The sequence below is a fragment of the Dermacentor albipictus genome, chromosome 1, assembly GCF_038994185.2.
Source record: "Dermacentor albipictus isolate Rhodes 1998 colony chromosome 1, USDA_Dalb.pri_finalv2, whole genome shotgun sequence".
NCBI lineage: Eukaryota > Metazoa > Arthropoda > Arachnida > Ixodida > Ixodidae > Dermacentor > Dermacentor albipictus.
The window spans coordinates 443577631-443597058 of record NC_091821.1 but is presented as its reverse complement, the minus strand read 5'-3'; the positions used below and the strand labels follow the sequence as shown (position 1 = coordinate 443597058).

General features: G+C 44.4%; 1 protein-coding gene across 2 annotated transcripts in view; it reads left to right on the top strand.

The window, feature by feature from the left end:
- LOC135903084 (nephrin-like) overlaps positions 1–19428 on the top strand; it is a 342159-nt gene that overhangs the window by 289469 nt on the left and 33262 nt on the right. For both annotated transcript variants that reach the window (XM_065433454.2, XM_070532333.1), the window contains 4 exons: positions 4081–4191; positions 6115–6318; positions 12133–12429; positions 15209–15493. In XM_065433454.2, coding sequence (XP_065289526.2) covers positions 4081–4191; positions 6115–6318; positions 12133–12429; positions 15209–15493 — 897 coding nt within the window. The remainder of the gene's footprint in view (positions 1–4080; positions 4192–6114; positions 6319–12132; positions 12430–15208; positions 15494–19428) is intronic.

Here is a 19428-nt window from a genome sequence, read left to right as displayed (position 1 = left end):
AATGGTCGCTGCCCAGGTCTTGCTGGGTATTGGTCCAGTGTGCATTGGTGATATGTTTGATGAAGGTGAGGTCGGGGGTAGAGTCCCGGGTAGTGGAAGTACCGAGGCGTGTAGGAAAGGAGGGATCCGTGATGAGCGTAAGGCCTAAGTCGTGGTAATCTTGCCAGAGGTTGCGAGCTGCAGCTTCCGTGCGAACGTAGCCCCAGCCTGTATGGGCGAGGTTGAAATCACCGCCGATGAGTAGGGGGTGCGCTCCAGCTACGTGAAGAGCCTTCTTAAAGAGGGTGAGGAAGCGACACCTTGCTTTATCCTTGGGGCTATTGTATATGTTCAGAAGGAAGATGCATTCTTTCCGTTTACGATTGGGAATTAATTCGAGGAATAGATGTTCGATGTGAGGACTATTGAGATCATGTTCAATAACAGGAATACGACGCCGTACTAGGGTGGAGACCCGGCGAAGAGGGTGGGTGGTATGGAAGGTTTGATAACCGGGGAGCGTGGTCGGGGCGTTGTTGGTTTCTTGAAGTAGGATAGCATCCGGGCGGCGGGTATGTTGGCGTAGGTATTGATTGAGCACTGGTTGTTTTTGATGAAAGCCTCGGCAGTTCCACTGCCAAATGAGGGCGTCTTGATTAGTGTGAGCCATGGTGGGAGATGGTGGATGTCGCCATCGGCGTACCGGAAGGGTCGCAGACGGGGGCGGCATGGCTAGGAGGCGTGAGAATATGAGTTTCCAGGTTGGTCACGCGTTGGACAATACCAATGAATACCAATGACAATACCAATCGAGATGGAGTTCTGGAGCGGGAACGGCTCCCCCTTGACGGTGTGCGGGAGCGTGGCCTGGTTTGAGAAGGCCTTGCGAGTTATACACAGCACATACGAGGTGTTTTTGGAATTCCACTGGGAGGGTAAACTTTGTTTTTGTTGTCGCAGGCTTTTCTCTTTCTTGGTTCTTGTGCGGTACTGCTATGATTTTCATGTCAACGTCTGGTTTTCCAGTGGCGATAGTGAAAGTGGACCGTAGCGATGGCCATCAGCTATGAGTATGAAATAAATGGTGCAGAGTCTGAACAGATGCCAAATATCAATGAGAGTAGATTTTTAAACGGTGGTAAAGCAGAAGTAGCCAGAATGAGATGCTACCGTTGAGCATAGGCGCGTAACATGGCAGTAGGGAGTGCCTGAGCACTGAACTAGACTTGCGGGTTTCAGCTCCACAGAGTCAACAACCTGAAGAAAATGGCGCGACAGGCAAGCTGTTTGAAAGGCTACCAATAAGAAGCGACGCTAGCAGTAGCCACCATTTCTTCAATCAATGACGGAATAATAGAGTGACGGGCACGACTTTCTTGTTTATCGTTACATGGTGGCCTAATTTCAGCCATTTTCAAGCCTTTTTTGCGTGTGTGAAACTTCTAAAACCCGAATGCTTTTGCGCTTTACAACAAAGTGTATAAAGCTGCCATATTTACCTTAGTATATCGAAACACATGCCTGAGAGCATGCCAAAAGCTCGCGTTCTTTTTAAGCATTTGAGCCCCTCATGGCTGTGTTCCTACATCTTGCTAAAGCTGGTTTGTGCGCAGGACATTCGCCAGCATGACGCGCTTTGCAACTGCGATGTACATTAAGCGATTACCACTGCTTTTGCGCAAGCGTTCTCCAAAGATTTGGAAAACTTATCCGGCAGATATATTCAGTACATCTCTAACAAAAAACGTTTCTCTATTACAATGTAAATATACACTCTCAATGGAAAGATACCCCTAAAAAATCGCTTTTGTTTTAATGTGTTCGCTTCTCTTAGCTCGTTCCTCAGTTTTGCGCCATTCACTCCTTCGCCACGGAGAGAAGCGAGCGAGAGAGGTCAGATAGACAAGAGAGCCACCAGAAGGCGCTTTCTACAACAGGTATATAGGTGGCGTCGCCTTCCGCGTATGACGAACATTGAGGCTCCTGGATGACGCACGTCATCGATCCATCGACGGCGTTTCTTCTTCGTCATTCCACCGTAATCAGGCTGGCATCATTCAATTCTGATTGTGATGGCCTTCTCCTGTAATCGTCGTCTTCATTGTGAGCGATGCGGTTCTCGTCATACCGTCGTCGTCACGGCGTGGTCGCGATGCCGTCGTGGTCGTTCCATTGTGGTCATTCCAGCTTTTTCATCCGACTATCGTCATGCCATAGTTGTCATGCACACGTCACACGTCATCTTGCGCTCGCGGTCGCGCTGTGGTTTTTACATAATGCCACAATTTAGAATCAGTCATCCAGTTGCTGTCATGCCCTCGTCCTCATATGGCCTTCGGATGTACCAGTGTATCTTTAGAAAGCCGGAGAGAAACCCGCCGTGGTTGCTCAGTTGCTATGGTGTTAGGCTGCTGAGCACGAGGTCGCGGGATCGAATCCCGGCCACGGCGGCCGCATTTCGATGGGGGCGAAATGCGAAAACACCCGTGTACTTAGATTTAGGTGCACGTTAAAGAACCCCAGGTGGTCGAAATTTCCGGAGTCCTCCACTACGGCGTGCCTCATAATCAGAAAGTGGTTTTGGCACGTTAAACCCCACAATTTAAAAAAGCCGGAGAGAACTAGACCATCGGATAAATGCGTCGTAGAATAAACGATAACGCTATAACACTTCTTTTATAAGGAAATGTCATGGAGAAGACCTATCTGGCATTGAAGCTAACGCTTAGGCACTCGCTTTGCGCATTATTAACCATCCCGTGATTTTTCTTGTCAGCAACGTAATACTGCCGGAATGAAAAGGTCTAACTAGCGCGCATTTTTTGTTTGCGCTGCCTTCAGTTCAAGTCACTTGGGGGAAATTTCGGCTTGTACACGTGGAGTCGGTATTACGTTGACGACCAGTCTCATAGCCACGTAGCATGGCTCCTTCGAATGAGCCCTAGAATTGTACGTAGGGGATGCCTCAAATTGTAATATCCTTGTGCGCGTTACTTTCCGTTCGAACAATGCATGTATTTGTGGGCTAAATCACGTAGGTGAAAAAGAAACCCATATCTCCATATCATACCAGTCAATGGTGCATATCAGGATCTCAAATATTCCCTCTCCTTTGTCGGTGCTTCCTTAACTCCGCAGAGGCGAGTTGGGACTTATGAAGAAAGCGATGCCGCTGATATAAACATATGTATAGGATGCGACGGATGAACTTCGATTCTTTTCGATGATGGCATTGCACTGCTGCATTTTTCCTGTTGAACATTTATATGCCTGGCCGAGGAAAGAAGTTTGTTGTGACCTGTGCCAGTTTGGGAGCAATAACTTTTTTAGGCGCCTGAAAATTCTGGACGCACTGTAACCTCAGACGTGACAGAAGATATTCGCAGGTTAACGGTATCTAGTCAGCTTTCTTTTTTTCTATAAGGGCGGTTTCGAAAGGAAAATTCTGCAAAGTGGGCGTTAGCAAGCAATGTTGAGTAAAAAGTTAGAGGTGTTGCGGCTTTTCGAGTTATTAGTGTTTCCGCAGCAATGCAAACGCCATTGACGCTCCTTCCGAATGCTTGCACGCATACATTCTTTTCACCTGTGATAAGTGCTATATAATGTGCAGTTGAAGCCTTAGATAGGGAAAGTATCATAACATATCACATAATTGAGAGAAGACAGGCCATACCTGATAATACCTGCTTGAAAAACTTTTCACTTGAACTCTTTTGAAATGAATATACGCGGTATCAATTACAACTTTGAAAGCTAGCTACCATAATAAAATCATATATATATATACATATATATATACATATACACCGCACATAGTCGCCGTGAAATGCTTACGGACATCCGCATCCGAGAAAAGAGGCGAATATTTTTGACGTGTAAGTGCGATGCTTGCTACTCAGAATTACGAGCAATGGTTTTATGGTGGGATACGGTCGCATACTGCTTGTAACTTGAACCTTACTTGCGATCGTACACTCTGCAATTATTCGACGATGACTCTATTTTTCTAAATGTGTTAATCAATGTTAAGTGCTTCGTTGTGTGTCCTCGGGAGAGAGCCCTAATCGAAAGTGCGCCTCGTTTATTTTCCCTTCACTACAGCACCGCCTGAGCCGCCAGTGATACGAGACGGCGAAGGCAACGAACTTCGAGGGAAGATTGGTCCGTTCAATGAGGGCAGCACGCTGGCGTTGGTGTGTGTCGTCTATGGCGGTGAGTGGAACGTCTCTTCATTGCATATTCTGGGCAAAGAACCATTGTTTGAAGAAACCTGGAAATGCAGACTAGTTAGACTGGTCGGCAGCTGTGTTGCAGAAAGTTATCAAAAAAAGTAAACACAGCAGAATACCATCCTTATTTTTTATAGTTTCTTTAGCTATCGAAAGCTACATTGAATGGAAGCGTTGTGGCCAAAACTGTAAATGTACGTTCTTATGACTTCCTTTTAGGAGATGTCAGAGCATTATCAGAGGAATTTGGAGCAATATTGCTTGCTGTTGATCTTATAAGTATGTTAATAGCAAAAAAGGGGTGGAGGGGGGGCGCTTTTCTTTGTATACAGCTTAAGGTGCTTCGATTTTATTCAATATCAGTTATGGCCAGAAGATATTATAATTTGCAACTGTGCGCAAAACAACTCGGTGCAGTGGATCCCGCCATGACTTTCCTAGGTGTTTTCTAGGTGACGTGTTAGGTGCGCGCCAACGACTCATCTTTATGTAGATATTCTTGTAAGAAAGTTGCACAAGTACAGTTACCGCTACATGGAAGAAAATTGGAGGTTTCCGCATGAACGCGAGGAATATCAATTTGAACTTTCCTACGCACAGCAAATCTACACAAGGAACAAGTAAATTTGGAAAATTTTTCCTAAACCTCTTGGCACCCGATACGGAACAGTGCCTCGACGAGTAACTGCACTCCCACTTTCACGAACTTCTATTTCTCATGATGCACCCATAAAATAATATGTGGTGCTTCCTATATGTTGACAACGATGTACTATGTAATGCAGCCAATTTGTTCATTTTAAACCAGCGATTCATTCTGCAAACTCAAAGATCCTTGGACATCCTTGATTAGACATGTGATGGTTTCTTCAAATAATTATTAACATTTTAGTAATGAAACGCTGTGGGCATTTCATTGAAAAATCGCTGTCATGACCTTAAATTAAAAGATCATGACAAATTCACGCTGCATGAGAACGCAGTGTGAAGACATGACATGTTGGTAAGGTACACAGAATATAGTGTAAGCTATTTTTGAATGCACGGAAAAAACACCATATTTATTGCACACAACGTGCAGGTGAAGCAACAAATAAGCATTCAGTGTTATGACTGTATCAGCCTAGGAAGTAAGTTGTTCTTTAGGGACCTAGCAAAAACTCTATTACACATTTGCCTACCAGTCATTGCAATAACTGGCAGAACGAGCGACGCAGCGTAATGCGCAAAGACTGGTCGATTGCCGTTAGCAATGACGTATGGTCCTTATCGCAAGGCCTCTGATAAATTACCCTTGTAATAGCGAACTGGGGCCGAAAATGCATCTTATTCGAGAGCAAGTGGCTGCAAAAACGGCACTGTCTGGTGCTGTGCTCATTGAGACACAAACTATAATCGAAGAGGCCGTGAAGCCTTCTGACATATACAAGGTAAACCTTGGAGTTCTTTTTTTTAGATAATCTTCGCGCGAAACAAACGAACTGGTTCCTTCGCTAGCGCCTTTATTCACCACGTTTATGCTAAATTATAACTCTACGTACAGTCTCAACCGTCGTTGCATACCCAAAGGGAAGCAAAGGGGATTCATCGCTCGCATATTCAATTGAAACATTCAACATTTCACATTCTTGTGAAACATGGATGCATCCAGCTATTGCTCATAATAAATGCGCAATGTATTGCTTCCAACGACCCATAAGTTTTAGGTTTAGTTACACTGGTATGCTCCATAGGCCTGTGTAGGAAAGCAAAGAAATTTCTATATGCTGCACATTCTCATGAAGGGCTTGCCAACCGAGTTCCGGAGTTACTGTGAGATTACCTATTCACTAATCGTCAGCTGCTCGCTGAATATCTTCCCTGCATAAGCACAGGCGGTAACCGAGTGCCCATTCTCCTCTCGTAGGAAAACCCAAGCCAACACTTGTGTGGAGCGGCATGCCGGACGGGATGATGGCCGAGGTGCGCCCCTCGTCCGAAGCACAGCTCACCACGTCGACGCTTCTCATCCACTCGCTGAGGAGGGAGGACCTGCGTTCGACGCTCTACTGCACAGCGTTCAACAACATATCGTCGCCAGCCGACACATCCGTCACGCTGGACCTCAACCGTGAGTCGCTTGGGTTCATTCCCTTGATTGCATGGACAAGACCTTGGTTGCTAGGTGCAATCCGAACGTGATGGTTTTTGCGTGGATCAGGCATTGACCCACTTTTTTTTTCGTTGGGGGGGGGGGGGCCAATCCAAGGTAACTTTTCTATGCAAATGAAGGGGGTACCTTTACTAGGACAGATGTGAATAACGCCCATTATTCGCCATAAATACGCGTAAAGACGCAATAGAGAAATGAAATAAGGTGTATCTCACAAGTAAGCCTGTGAGATACAGCTATCTTTTACTTGGCAAACAAGGAACCACACGAAATGGACTCGCGCAGAAAAGAAGCCCAGGAATAACGCTGCCAAAAACAAGTAAACAATGAAAGTGTAAAATAAAGATTTCTAGTAGCGTTTTCTTGAATTAGCTCTGGAAGCATTATTGAGAAATATATATTTGCAGAACAATAACAGGGGGGGTTCTTTTGGATCCCTCATTTACTGCTCTACCAACTTCAGTGCCAAAATTAACTCGTATCTTATTTGGGAAGATGCGTAACGATGCATGGCTTCCAGTCCCATACAGCCGCGTAGAGCGCAGGACACTGCAGCTCTAGACGTAATGCGACCACCGCAGAGAATTAGAAAACGAGCCAGCTAAGCCCAGCAGAGCACTGGCTACATCAGGCGGCTCGACCGATAACTGTACAAGCGTCATTCAAAGTCATTCAGCGTCATTCAAGCGGCATTCAAAGACGCCACTTCCGGTGGCGTCTTCTCTACTTCCTTTCTGAATAAAATGATGTTGATCCATAAATATTTTCGCAAACAGCCAATGAAATGTGTTAATTTTCACTTTTCCTTCCTATTTGGCTGTTGTCTTGGTTCTCCCCCTTTGTAGATCACTTAATTTCACAACTCCTTGCGCCTCTTGTTTTCAGTTGCCAATTTTGCAAGAGGAGCACTGTACAAATAGGGAAAAACCAGACAACCTCAAGGTGACAGACATATTGCTTATGGGTTTAACGGTTATTGCAGGGTTTTATCATGGACGCTGTTTCGCATTATTTCTTTTTCCGCCTTATCTAACCCATATCGCGTATGTATGGTTCCGAGGATCTACCAGCGTCACGGCCATCCGTCACTCGAGGAAATAAGGAAGCAAATAAAAAAATTAAACGCAACTGGCATTTTCTCCAGCCGCAACTCGTTCCACGAGCATACAAACCAGCTGACTACGCACTGAATCCTTTTCCTGGTGCCTGGGTCAGTCTACCCGCCGTGGTTGCTCAGTGGCTATGGTTAGGCTGCTGAGCCCGAGGTCGCGGGATCGAATCCCGGCCACGGCGGCCGCATTTCGATAGGGGAGAAATGCGAAACCACTCGTGTACTTAGATTTAGGAACACGTTAAATAACCTCAAGTGGTCGAAATTTCCGAAGTCCTCCGCTACGGCGTGCCTCATAATCAGAAAGTGGTTTTGGCACGTAAAACCCCTTAATGTAATTTTTAATGGATCAGTCTAAACAAAGAAGGTTGAACTAACGAAGGAACAGCAATGCACGTGAGCGTTACTAGATGGTTACAACTGAACGCATCTCGAGTTATTCGTGCGGGCGCCGAATCAATGGGATAACTGCCTTCGCACACCAGGAGGTTCCGATATTTACCGCCATCCAAAAGGAGTGAAAAAGGCAGCAAAGTGTTGGCTGCCGAATGACTGTCAAGTCTCAAGATTGATTTGGTGGCACTTTAGGATTCGTTGTGAGGAGTGGTGGCGTGGATGGGAAGAAGGCGGGGATATTTTGGTGGGGGGGGGGACGGGCCCTCCTGCAGCCCCCCCCCCCCTCCCTGGGTACGTGCCTGGTGCGTATTATAAGGTTTGCCTCGAGGGTACGGATACTTGTTTCAGAATGCAGCGCAGTACAGATTCGCATGGTGGGCTGGTGAGCACAGAGCAACCTCCGGCAAAACGCACAACTGGTTTTCAGTATTGTTGGCTGTTGGGAAAGATTTTCGTTTTTTTTAATGTCTAGGCGTAATAAGTAAAACTGCAAAAAGACATTATGAAAAGATAACTAGTGTACGTGTGTAAAATGCAAGGCATAGGTAACTCAGGACCAAGTAACAGATACGAGGATGCCGAGTCAGCCCCTTTATGAAAGTCTTGTTTGTGCCCTATTATTCTCTGTAGGTGTTCGTTTCTTTTTTCAACCGTGAAGATTTAAAAAAAAAAGATTTCGAAAGGAAAATGCCAAGCGTGTTGGTATGCGTGCTAACATAATCGCCCTGAGAACGGAGTACATATTCTATGTCTTTCGACTTTGTATGGTTCTGTCAACACGACTTCAGCAATGATGTCTGAAAGAGGTCGATTTATCTCCATAGATAATATTGTTGCGTTGCAGAAGTCACATATAAGGGTGTCCTTACAATGTTTACAAGAGGTACAACGATGCATAAACAAGATGGCTGTAGAGGCCGGTTCCACCTGCACACATAAAATTGTATTTTTCTCACCGGCGCCACTCTTGGTTGCGCCGTAACAATATGACTGAAGTAGACAGCGGTGGAGTGTTCGGCCAAGGCTCTGTGGCATGGCCATAACAAGCTCTATAATGACTTTTAAAGCGAAGCATTGTTTCCGGACCATCCTAGTGGCTTAGGCCATCTCTGCATGATATAGCAACGTGCACGAGATGACACATTGCATAATGTAGAAATAAACTTGTGCGGAGCGCATTCAGTTTAAATGCATAGAAGAGGGGAGGGAGGTGCGGGAGGTTTGTGATGGCCCTACTATGCAGAAACGATTGCGACGGCAAAGAAATGATTGCAGATACAGCGCAGATCGCAATAATGATAATTTCTTATCCGCGTGCACGCATGTCGTGACGGAATAAACAATATCCGGCCTTCAATTTCGTATAATGTGACATTTAGTTCATCTTTAATTGATAGGAGCTGTATTGATTTGTTTTGCTGGAAGACCTTGCGCTCAATATATCGACCACCACGCACGCATTTTTTAACCTGCAATGAAGTAATAAATGCAGTCAATTTCATAAGGAGAAATGTCTCTGACGAAATGTTTTGTGAATACTTCTCTTGGAAAACCAGCTAGGCGTGCACGCAATATTGCACGGAGATTGTACGAATATAATTAATGAAAGTGAGCCCTTGTGACAGGATAGCTTTGATTGTCTCTTGATATTGTGGTGGATGCAATTTGCAACTCTCTTGCATGCCGTCCGGTTTTTGTCGAAGATTGCGTGCTCCTAAGTTCTGCTGCACGTGAATGCTTGGGTTTTTCTGTAAAATATGCAACAAACTTTCTAATAGCTTCTTGAGTGCTACAGCTTGCAAGGAAAATTTTATCATATAGATTCAGCACATTTAGCTGAAAGCAATTCGCTTTTGGCAAAGCTATTTTGTAGAGCATGCATTCGTATTTCTAAGTAGAATAACTCTTTTGTACGCGAAGATTTTTGTGCGGAGAGCATAATGCATTTTCGTTTGAGAAAAGGCGTCTGCTATTCCTTGCCCTGAAACAAAAGCAATTTATTGTATTTTTTATGCAGATAAAGAAAATTTGTACCCATTTGTATTGAGAAGTAAAGGGTTGGAAAGAAGCTCCAGCGATCAAAAAAGTAACCCATTGCGTGCACTTCAAGCGACACGCTACCTTCCCTTGTGGCGTGATACCTTGCTATGGAAGCTGGTTGCAGATACAGGTTACAAACGTGCATGTTTCAAAATGATCGTGCTTTGACGTGCTGTGGCACATGACATTTTCTTCCCTACTTAACTGCGATGGCGCAAACAAGCGTTCACGTTGGTCCATAATGTCGATGGCGAATTCGCAGTTCGCTCGCGTAAACAGGGCCGAAACATGCCATCAAGTAATCGATATTGAGACTTGTTTTGTAATACATCTCCATGCATTATTACAATTTGGACACTCTATTTTGCGTACTTTTGTTGCGAAGCAATCAAATGGCCCATTGAGCGAAAAAGCCGGCATCCGTCGTCTGGACAAGTGAAAGCCGACACCTAAATTCCCATTGGCTGCGACGGCGCAGACCGGGCGAGGGGAAACATCTGCTGCTGCGCTAGCGCGCCAGGGGTTCTGGGAGGGAAGAGGGCATCGCCACGTCGCCACGCAACCCTCGCTCTCGCTTTCGGTCGCCTGTGTTATCCCCGCATTCCTTTGCCGTGCAAGCTGTCGCCCACGTTCTCAGTGTGCCTCGGTAAAGCCAAATCGAAACGCACCAAGCCAGTCAGGCGAGGTAGCATGACATCATGGATACAAGTACACCGGCTTTGTGCTATCTAGGAGGCATTGGCCAAGTGTTTCAACACGCTCGTTTGCCCAGCAGGAGTTCATAACACGTAGGACGGCACAAGAACGTTCCACCGGGCATTAATGCTTTCGAATTCAAACTCATAAGGCTGCTTAGGTGCCCTAAGATATTATGTTCGTTACGCATGCGCTCAACAGGTCGTCATTTTTCCTTTATTTCTATAGGCTGATGCACTCAGTGGCATAACGGCGCACATTTCCAAGTAGCAGAAATGTAAAGTAAGCTAACTCTTAAATATATGGTTTTATTGCTTTGAGTCCTTAGAGTAGATAAGCGTTGCCATGTACACCAACATGGGGCCTTATGAGCTTACCAACCAGACACAATGTCCAGCTTTTCAAACGCCATTTAGCAGTTTATCATTTTAATTGCATAGAAGTAGAGGGGTCATTATGGTTACACATAAAATAAGAAAAAAAAACTGGCCTTTGAGCGCCCAGATTAACTTCAAATTTCAGTTTGAAATTACTGCATCTAAGCACCTCCCACTGACAGGGATCGCTACCATTGACATGTAGTGTGTGACGCCAGGAAGTGCTGTGCCACCACTGTGTCGTCTGCTTTAAAACGGCCGGAAAGCGCATGAGATAGAAGTCTTGCTCCGTGTGATCTGGTAGCCAAAGACGCAGCATGAGTGCTGACTTTGAATTGTGCTGGACATTTTTTCTCTCGCACAATAAAAGTAGCACAAACCAGAAAGCTCCTGCAGAAAAAAAGTTGACTGATTACTGAGATGCAAACGAGAATGCTTAAAGACGCAGTGAGACCACGACGCATTTTCGGCTATACGCATTTTTGCAATGCCTCCCGATGCTCACAATAAACAAAAGCATGGTCTTCAAGATGGGCCTCTGCTACTCCGAAAGAACCTTCGCTAGGGCAGCAATTTAATCTCCGCACCAGTAAGTGCTGGTCGACTGGTGTACGATTCTACAGCAGTCGTAGCTGTAGCTGTAGCTGTAGTTGTAGCATTCGCACTAAGTAGCGAATGCTACTTAGTGCGTAAATGCGGCTTTATTATTATCCGTAGCCCCACGGGTTCGAAACAGCAAAGTGACTATTGCTTAAACTAATGTGCGAAAAAGAACACGATGATGCCTACAACCTCGTAAAGTAGGTTATTCGCCAATGTAACCAAACATATTGACGTTCTGGAATTTGCATGAGGTAATATTGTGATGACTGGCTCATTGTGAAGAAGCGTTCTGCGCACGTCCCAAAACACCAGTACGTTTTTGCCATTTTTCTACGACCCATTTCACTAAAGGGACTCTATTTCGCGTACTTTTGGGGCAAAACGATGAAATGGCCCCATTTAGCGAAAAAGCCGGCGTCTCTTGCTTGGCCAAGCGATAGCCGACACCGAAATTCCCATTGGCATATTAGTTTTTTCATTGTCGACGTATGTACAAGCGGCACGTCGTGACGCTTCATCACTGCTCTGTTGAAATTTCTCACTACGCAGTGCGTCCCACATCGGTGAAGATCAGGCGCACCGAGATCCCAATCTCGGCAGGCCTGCCAGCCGAGATTGCCTGTGAAGTGTGGGGCTCTAGGCCCCCGCCTGTGGTCACCTGGTGGAAGGGTCTGAGTGAGCTCAATCACACATTCGTCTACCTGTCGACGGACGGCAATATGACCACGAGCGTGGTGTCTTTTACCCCTTCGAGAGACGATCATGGCTCCAGCCTCGCCTGCCGCGCCAAGAACCCGGCCATGACGGAGAGCGTGGAGGAGGACACGTGGACCATGGATATCCAGTGTGAGTCGCAGCTCCCAGAGTACGCGAATCCTAACTTTATAATATAGGGAAAACAAGCACGCACGTGAACCATTCGCCCGTTGAAAACAAATGTTTTGCGTTCACTAAGTAAGACTTGCATATCGCTTGCAGATGATCACAATGCCTCATGATCGAACACTGCTCATGTTGCACAGAGTATATGGACGCTAACTGAATACTTCTGTGCCGACATAAGTTTTGCTAACATGCTCATTGTGAAAAATCAGCTAAAAATCTTGTTTTTTCCTGTAGCTTGTAAGGTGACGCATATACCATTGAGGATCCCGCTTTCGGTTTAGCTTTACAAAATGAAATTATATGTGTACTGCTCTTTTCAACTATTTCATTTCATACGCCTAATCATACGTGCTATAACGTAAAGTTATTCCAAACTTTACTTTTACACTTCTGCAATCAGCTCTGCATCATTGGTCAAAAACTTTTTGGTCAACATTTTCGCGTGTCTGTCGCGTGGCGTCACGAAAACCACGACAGTTTCCCATCTGATATGACGTTCACGCACTGTGCGTGTGTGATTCGACCAAACAAAAGAAAAGAAATTATTTTTGATTCTACGCTTTTTTGCTATTAGCCATCTGCTATTGGTCAAAACGTTTCCGGTTACATCCACTTCAGCTGTCTCTCACGCGACTTCACAAAACCGCGAGAACTCAATGCGTCAGCGTGACGTGAATAAAATTAAAAATGTCAACGTGAACAAAACAGTTTTTTTTTTCTAAGTAGCCGGCGACTGCCCCGTTCCGAAAGGAATAAAAGATGGCTAAATAGAAGATGGTGACTGATCGCCATGGCACTGTCGATTCGGAGCTGCCCTGGAGCAAGAATTTATTGGCTTAAAATAGAAATGTTTGCATGGCAGTATGACGTTATCGAGCCCTTTCGGCATGCATGCGACGTCGCTATGCCTTCCCGTGTTTGTGGAAGATCCGTTCTGGCAGCATTTTTAACCTTCTGTTGTACGCCTCCTCGATTTTCGACCAGTCACCGCAACCTGAAGGAGGGGAAGCGGACCACTCGCAGACGCAGGCACCGCCCTCTTCCTCCGGTTATGTATATTCAATGCGTTGGCTCAGCCCCATCGAAACCCTCTCCATTTGGGCGTGCTCCTTGCCTCTTGTCAGCCAATTAGCTAAGAAAAACCGATCAATGTAGGCAATGTACGTTTTGAAAGTAAGCAAAAGTTACCTCCTATAAACGAAAGGAGTGATTGGGCTGTTAAGGAAGCGCTTCTAGTCACCGCCGCACGCTTCCATAGGTAGTTACGTAAACTTACCGTTAGGGGATTGGAATAAAAACATATAGGAATAGTTTTACGTTATAGGGCCCCATCTCATGAAACTATTATAATTACATGGCGTTGGCCAGCCTTGAAGATGTCTTCAATTTTTATGAACTATTGCTATAAAAACCTTTGTAAAGGTTGCCATAACAGTAACGAAAGACAGTGAAACTTAGCAAGTTTGGTGCAGCTGTTATATTCCGCCTTGTCAATACATGTCCAGTATGAGCAACGTAAACATAAAATGAAAACAAACTTCGCTATCTCGAAATCGGAAGAAAAGGTTCCTAATAACTCTACGTATGTAATAAACGAAAAGGCACATCAGTGGTTGGGAATGTTGCAGTCAGGATTAACAAAAACTACCGGCGTTTGCGGATGTATTGAGACCTAGAAATGTGTATATATATATAGTGGGCTATCAGAATGATTGGGTAAGTTGCAAAGAAAATTTTATTAATTGGCTGCATTTCAAATATTGAAGGGTGATGTACATTAGGTGCTTAGCTACTTCAAAAACCAAAGTGGAACATACAGCCCCCCCCCCCCCTCCCCCCACTACGTGCAGTCGAATGATAGACGAAAACCTGACTAGGAAACAGGAACTACATTATGTCGTTGTAATGGCGGTGAGTCATTGTGGCCGATGGCAACCAAATGTTGCCTTACCAGTCTCCTGTCAGTGTCAAACTGGCGTCCGTCACTGAAAAACGAATATTATTCGAAAAATATATTTATTATCGTGCTGCGCAAGATGCACATTAAAAAATAGGACAGAACATTGCCGACCCTTTTCTTTTTTTGTGCATCTTGTGCGCACGTTAATAATTAAACTATGAACCAACTAGTCCGCAAAAAAATATTAAGATAAAAAGATAGTAATTGTACTTCAACGCCAATGACAACGAATCGGTTCGTTCATTTTCCTATGGTCTGGAAATTTTGACCTAAGCGAAGAGGTTGAAGTCTTTAGCACGGATAAGGAGCGTGTATTCTGGCATGGACATTTACTTAAAGGTTTTACACTATATAGCAGCTGTATGGAAACGAAGAACTTTTGCCAGTGAGCCAACAAAAGATTAGGAAAGGACATTTTTTATGGATGTCATCGGCCTGACGATTATGATGGGATTGATGACGAAGGTGCGAATAAATTTGAAACTACTATAGGCAAACATTTGAAGAGAGAAAATGAACTAGGCCTTTGTTGTTGGTTTTTATTCATTCATTGCAATAACGTTGACTACTACGACTATTCGTGGGAAGACGTTTTCTTTTCTGGTTTTGTAATAAGCTTCATTATTTTGGGGTTCTCAGGCATTTTCATTTTTTTTTCCATTGTCTAGCCAGTCTTTAGCCATCCTATGTGTGGCGCTACAATTTCGTTTAGCCTAAGGAATGCTCTCTCAGTGGGTCTGCATGCTGAACGTGTGCCTCTTCTCTCCCCCACCGTTGCAGACAAACCGAAGATCTCGCTCCAGCTGGGCACCAAGCTAAGCCTGGACAACATCCAGGAGAACAACGACGTGTACCTGGAGTGTCGCGTGGATGCCAATCCTCCGGTGGAAGAAGTGGCCTGGCAGTTCAACGCGCAAGAGTTGCAGGCCTCGGAGAACGTGCTCGTCTCCAAGAACTTCCTGGTCATCCAGCGAGTGCAGACCCATCACTCGGGCCTCTACTCCTGCAGCGCTGCGAATGCCGAAGGTCGAACGCAGGGCGAGACGCTCCAGCTGCGCGTTCAGCGTGAGTGCTTGTCTACCACTACTACTGTTCCTACTTCTACTACTACTACTGATGAATATAATAATAATAATAATAATAATAATAATAATAATAATAATAATAATAATAATAATAATAATAATAATAATAATAATAATAATAATGATAATAATAATAATAATAATAATAATAATAATAATAATAATAATAATAATAATAATAATAATAATAATAATAATAATACTGATGATGATGATGATGATGATGATGATGATGATGATGATGATGATGATGATGTGCTGCTGATGATGATGAAGGAGAAGATGATGACGATGATGAGGATGATTTTATTATATTCATGAGTGCTCGTTACCACGTGAAATTTAAAGGGCATCAAGAGCCGGTTGCTAGAGTGATGCACTTCATGCACTCAATGCACTTCATGTCATGATCCTCTTTTGATACTTGTTTTCTTAGCATAATGATTTCTGTGGCCCTCGAAACCGATACGCTGCAAACGCCACAGCCATACCGGGTAGCGAAGGCAATGAACTAGAGCAGCGTCGATCAGTGTTAGGATACCTTCAAATTCATTTCCATCAAAATGATTCATTGGACCTCATTTTATTTCTTCTAAATATATTGTCAGTTAACAAGGTCAGAATTTGTTATTTACACACTATTCTATCTGTAGCTTTAGCTTCCCTTGTTGTTCGAGTCGTTCTTGCACTTCCAATATGCGCGTGCCATTCTTAGCTCATTCATATGGCATATAGCTCCCGTGGTTTTTAGGATCATTATTATTAGTACTGACGGTACGCAAGCTTCTAGAATTAGAGTGACCCTCTGCTTGCTGCTACAGAATGATGAATAAAAAGGGCCATGGCTAAATGCTTGGTTTCTTGGTCTTCAACACTATTGTTAGGTACCTGAGACGAAGAAACATACTGACACGTGTATTATTTATCTTTTCTCGGGGACTGCATTTCACCCACTAACAAATAAAGCTTATACCTCGGCGCAAGACGAGCATGCGTGATTGGTATGTTATCGATCTTTCTATGCGTTGTCTGTTCTCACTGAAGATTGCGTAATCAGATTGTGTACGGGACGCGGATTGTGCGGTATTTCTGGAACACACGCGAACACCAGCGATTACTCTGGAAACTTCAATGACTCATGTATAAAAGCCGACGTCTCTCGCCGGCAGATCAGATTTCGACGATCGCCGACTGTATTCGCCGCAATCGTTGGGCTTTCACTGTAACTTGCTTTTGAGGGCATAGTTGGCCTAGTAAAATGTTAAGTTATTCACAGGTTTGGCGCTCTATATTTAAACGTCACTATGCTTTATATTACAAACACTTCACAGGGGAAAGAGGCTTCATGGCTACAGATTCGTGCGTGTAATTTGAAAGCATATTCCTAGGGAACGAGAAAAACTCACTCAATGCACTTTCCTTGCTATTTGTGCTCGAGAGTGTAAACTCACGTAGCAGTCATATAAGCATGAACATCTCTTTATAAGTAGAGTTAACATTTCTCTGAAATTGCAATAGCTAGGAACAAGTGACAACTTGGAAACTATAAATGTTTAAGCGTAGTGAGCTACGGTACCTGGTCGCATACTGTTTTACATATTTGAAGCTTAATTGCTTTTATTTCATACTAAACATCACCAAGCAGCTGAACGTCGAGCATTCTGAGAATATGTGCGAAGTTGGTGTTTACTTTGGCAGAATCTGCCGACTAGAAAAAAGTACTGTATTCTTAATGAAGCCGAATTCGAACATGGCAGCTGGGTTCACCAAAGCCTCCTGTATACAAATGAAGGATTATGAAAGGGATAAATTGTTATCCAGCTAACTGTAGCAAGAAGTTACAAACACAGACTCCCGCAGAATTCCCTTGCCTTATTCAGCGACAATGTGCTTTGAGTTGCCGACTAATTCAACCTCTTCCTGCGATCTTGCGCTTCCTGGTTAACTCGAATGGCGACGCAATCAACCCGAAAATGCTTTAGTCACGGCTTTTATCTCGGACCAGCAAGAACGTTTTTCGCCTAGTTAAATGCTTCTCATCTCAGAAATCCGTATCGGTTTATATTGTAGCTTCTTGCGACCACTCAGTGGATGTCACTTTATTCCTTTCGTAAATCTGAGCGTATTCGTTACTAAACTTTAACCAACCAGGCAAACTTTACACTTTGCTACATTATATTCCCATGTGTGCATTGTTTCAATTTCTGCCTGTGCCCGTTTTGTATTGGACTATTGCAGCCATTCAATTATCTCTTCGCACAGTATTCTGTATTAAGGATTTCTGCATTTTTATTGCTAATTCTATTAGGAAATTATCCTCTATACTACGAGTGCCAGTGCTACGAGAATCGCACTGAGGATTTTCTATTGTACGCGCAAGCAAGCGACAAGTGAGAAGTGTGCAGTGGTACACGCACAAATAGTGCACGTACTTGATGCGTGCGTTAAGTTCTATGGCCAGTACCATCGTTCACTGGCGCTTTGAGCATAGCTTGTTTTCCTCGACGGACGTTCGCCCACTGAAGAGATATATTCTGAACTCATGCTTTTGGCAGTGCTTGGTTCTTATTCCAACATGAACACTTTAGATTTAGTAGAACGTGCTTGAAATCCTTCAAAGGAAATGCAAAATTATTGAGCTCGACTGCTTAAACGTGTAAGTTGAAATATGTGCTCGGGTGAAATAATTAAGAATTCCACAAACTTCCTTAACGTACTGGACGTAGTATCTATTTTCGAGAACAGTGTCCCGCATTTGATGCAATCCATTTCTCAAGGCGGAACATGTGCGATCAGCAACTTTGTGAACTGTGTTCTAATGAAGCGAAAGAATTGGGTTAGCACACGACGGTAACTATTAGTAATACAGACCCAATCGTGTCGTCTACGAAAAACACTCAAGTGTATTGTCACACGGTGGCAGCCTCGCAGTGACGCAAGTGCAGCGGCGACAATGGTCGTCACTGTGTCACAAGCGAAGTCATAACTATGTGACACGCTATCTGGTGTCTCATGATCTGTGTCTCATGATATGATCTCTGGATGATCTCTGATCTATCTGGTGTATCGCTATCTGGTGTCTCATGATATGATCTCATGATCATATCATGAGCATATTCCAACTCACTCGGGTCGCGCTACTTGCGCAATGCACTTCAGGTCAGTGATAGACCAGTTACGCCGCCCTTCGTCTAGATGGCGTCCACAATAAAGCTGAGCGGGCTTTTCATTTCAAGTTCTACAGCATCAAGTGATAATATGCACGGCGCCCAATGAAGCTGTGTATAGGTCAGTATAGTATTTTTTTTTTTACCTTTTTTCCTACTCCGTTACGTAGAAGTACAACTTTGGGCAAAAATAAATGGCGGTAATGAAGACTCCAAGATATTTCCGTGCATAGTTTAATACACCGATATACACAGCGTTCACGCGCATGGGTCAGTTTTTCCTCAGTTAAGCGCCGCCATTACGTCAGTAATCCTCTGATCGCACCGGCGCCCGCTAGGCGCCTTCGTTAGCCGCGGTTGCCGTTCGAATCGCTCCGCGAGAAAATCCGAAACGCGGCCACGCTTTCAGATAAAAAAAAAAAAAAATGTTCTAGTGTGAACATTTATGCGCCACTACAACGAGTCCGGGTGAAGAAAGAGCAGCGGTAAGCGCTAAACCTTTATAAATTATCGGAATGAATGCGCAGGTTGCTGCAAGTGTGCGCACGTACACGGCACGCAAAGAGCGGACGAGCTTTAAGCGATGCGAGCTTTGTATACGTGAAGCTGCGAGGAGGTCCTACCAGGTCTAGCCCTTACTTAGGGTCTACATACGGGCACTGCCTAGCTTCCGAGAGCGCACAGGTAGCTCACCTGCGCTAGTAGCGTATTGGATTCGGCATGGAGTTGCTAAGCAAGAGGTCGCGGG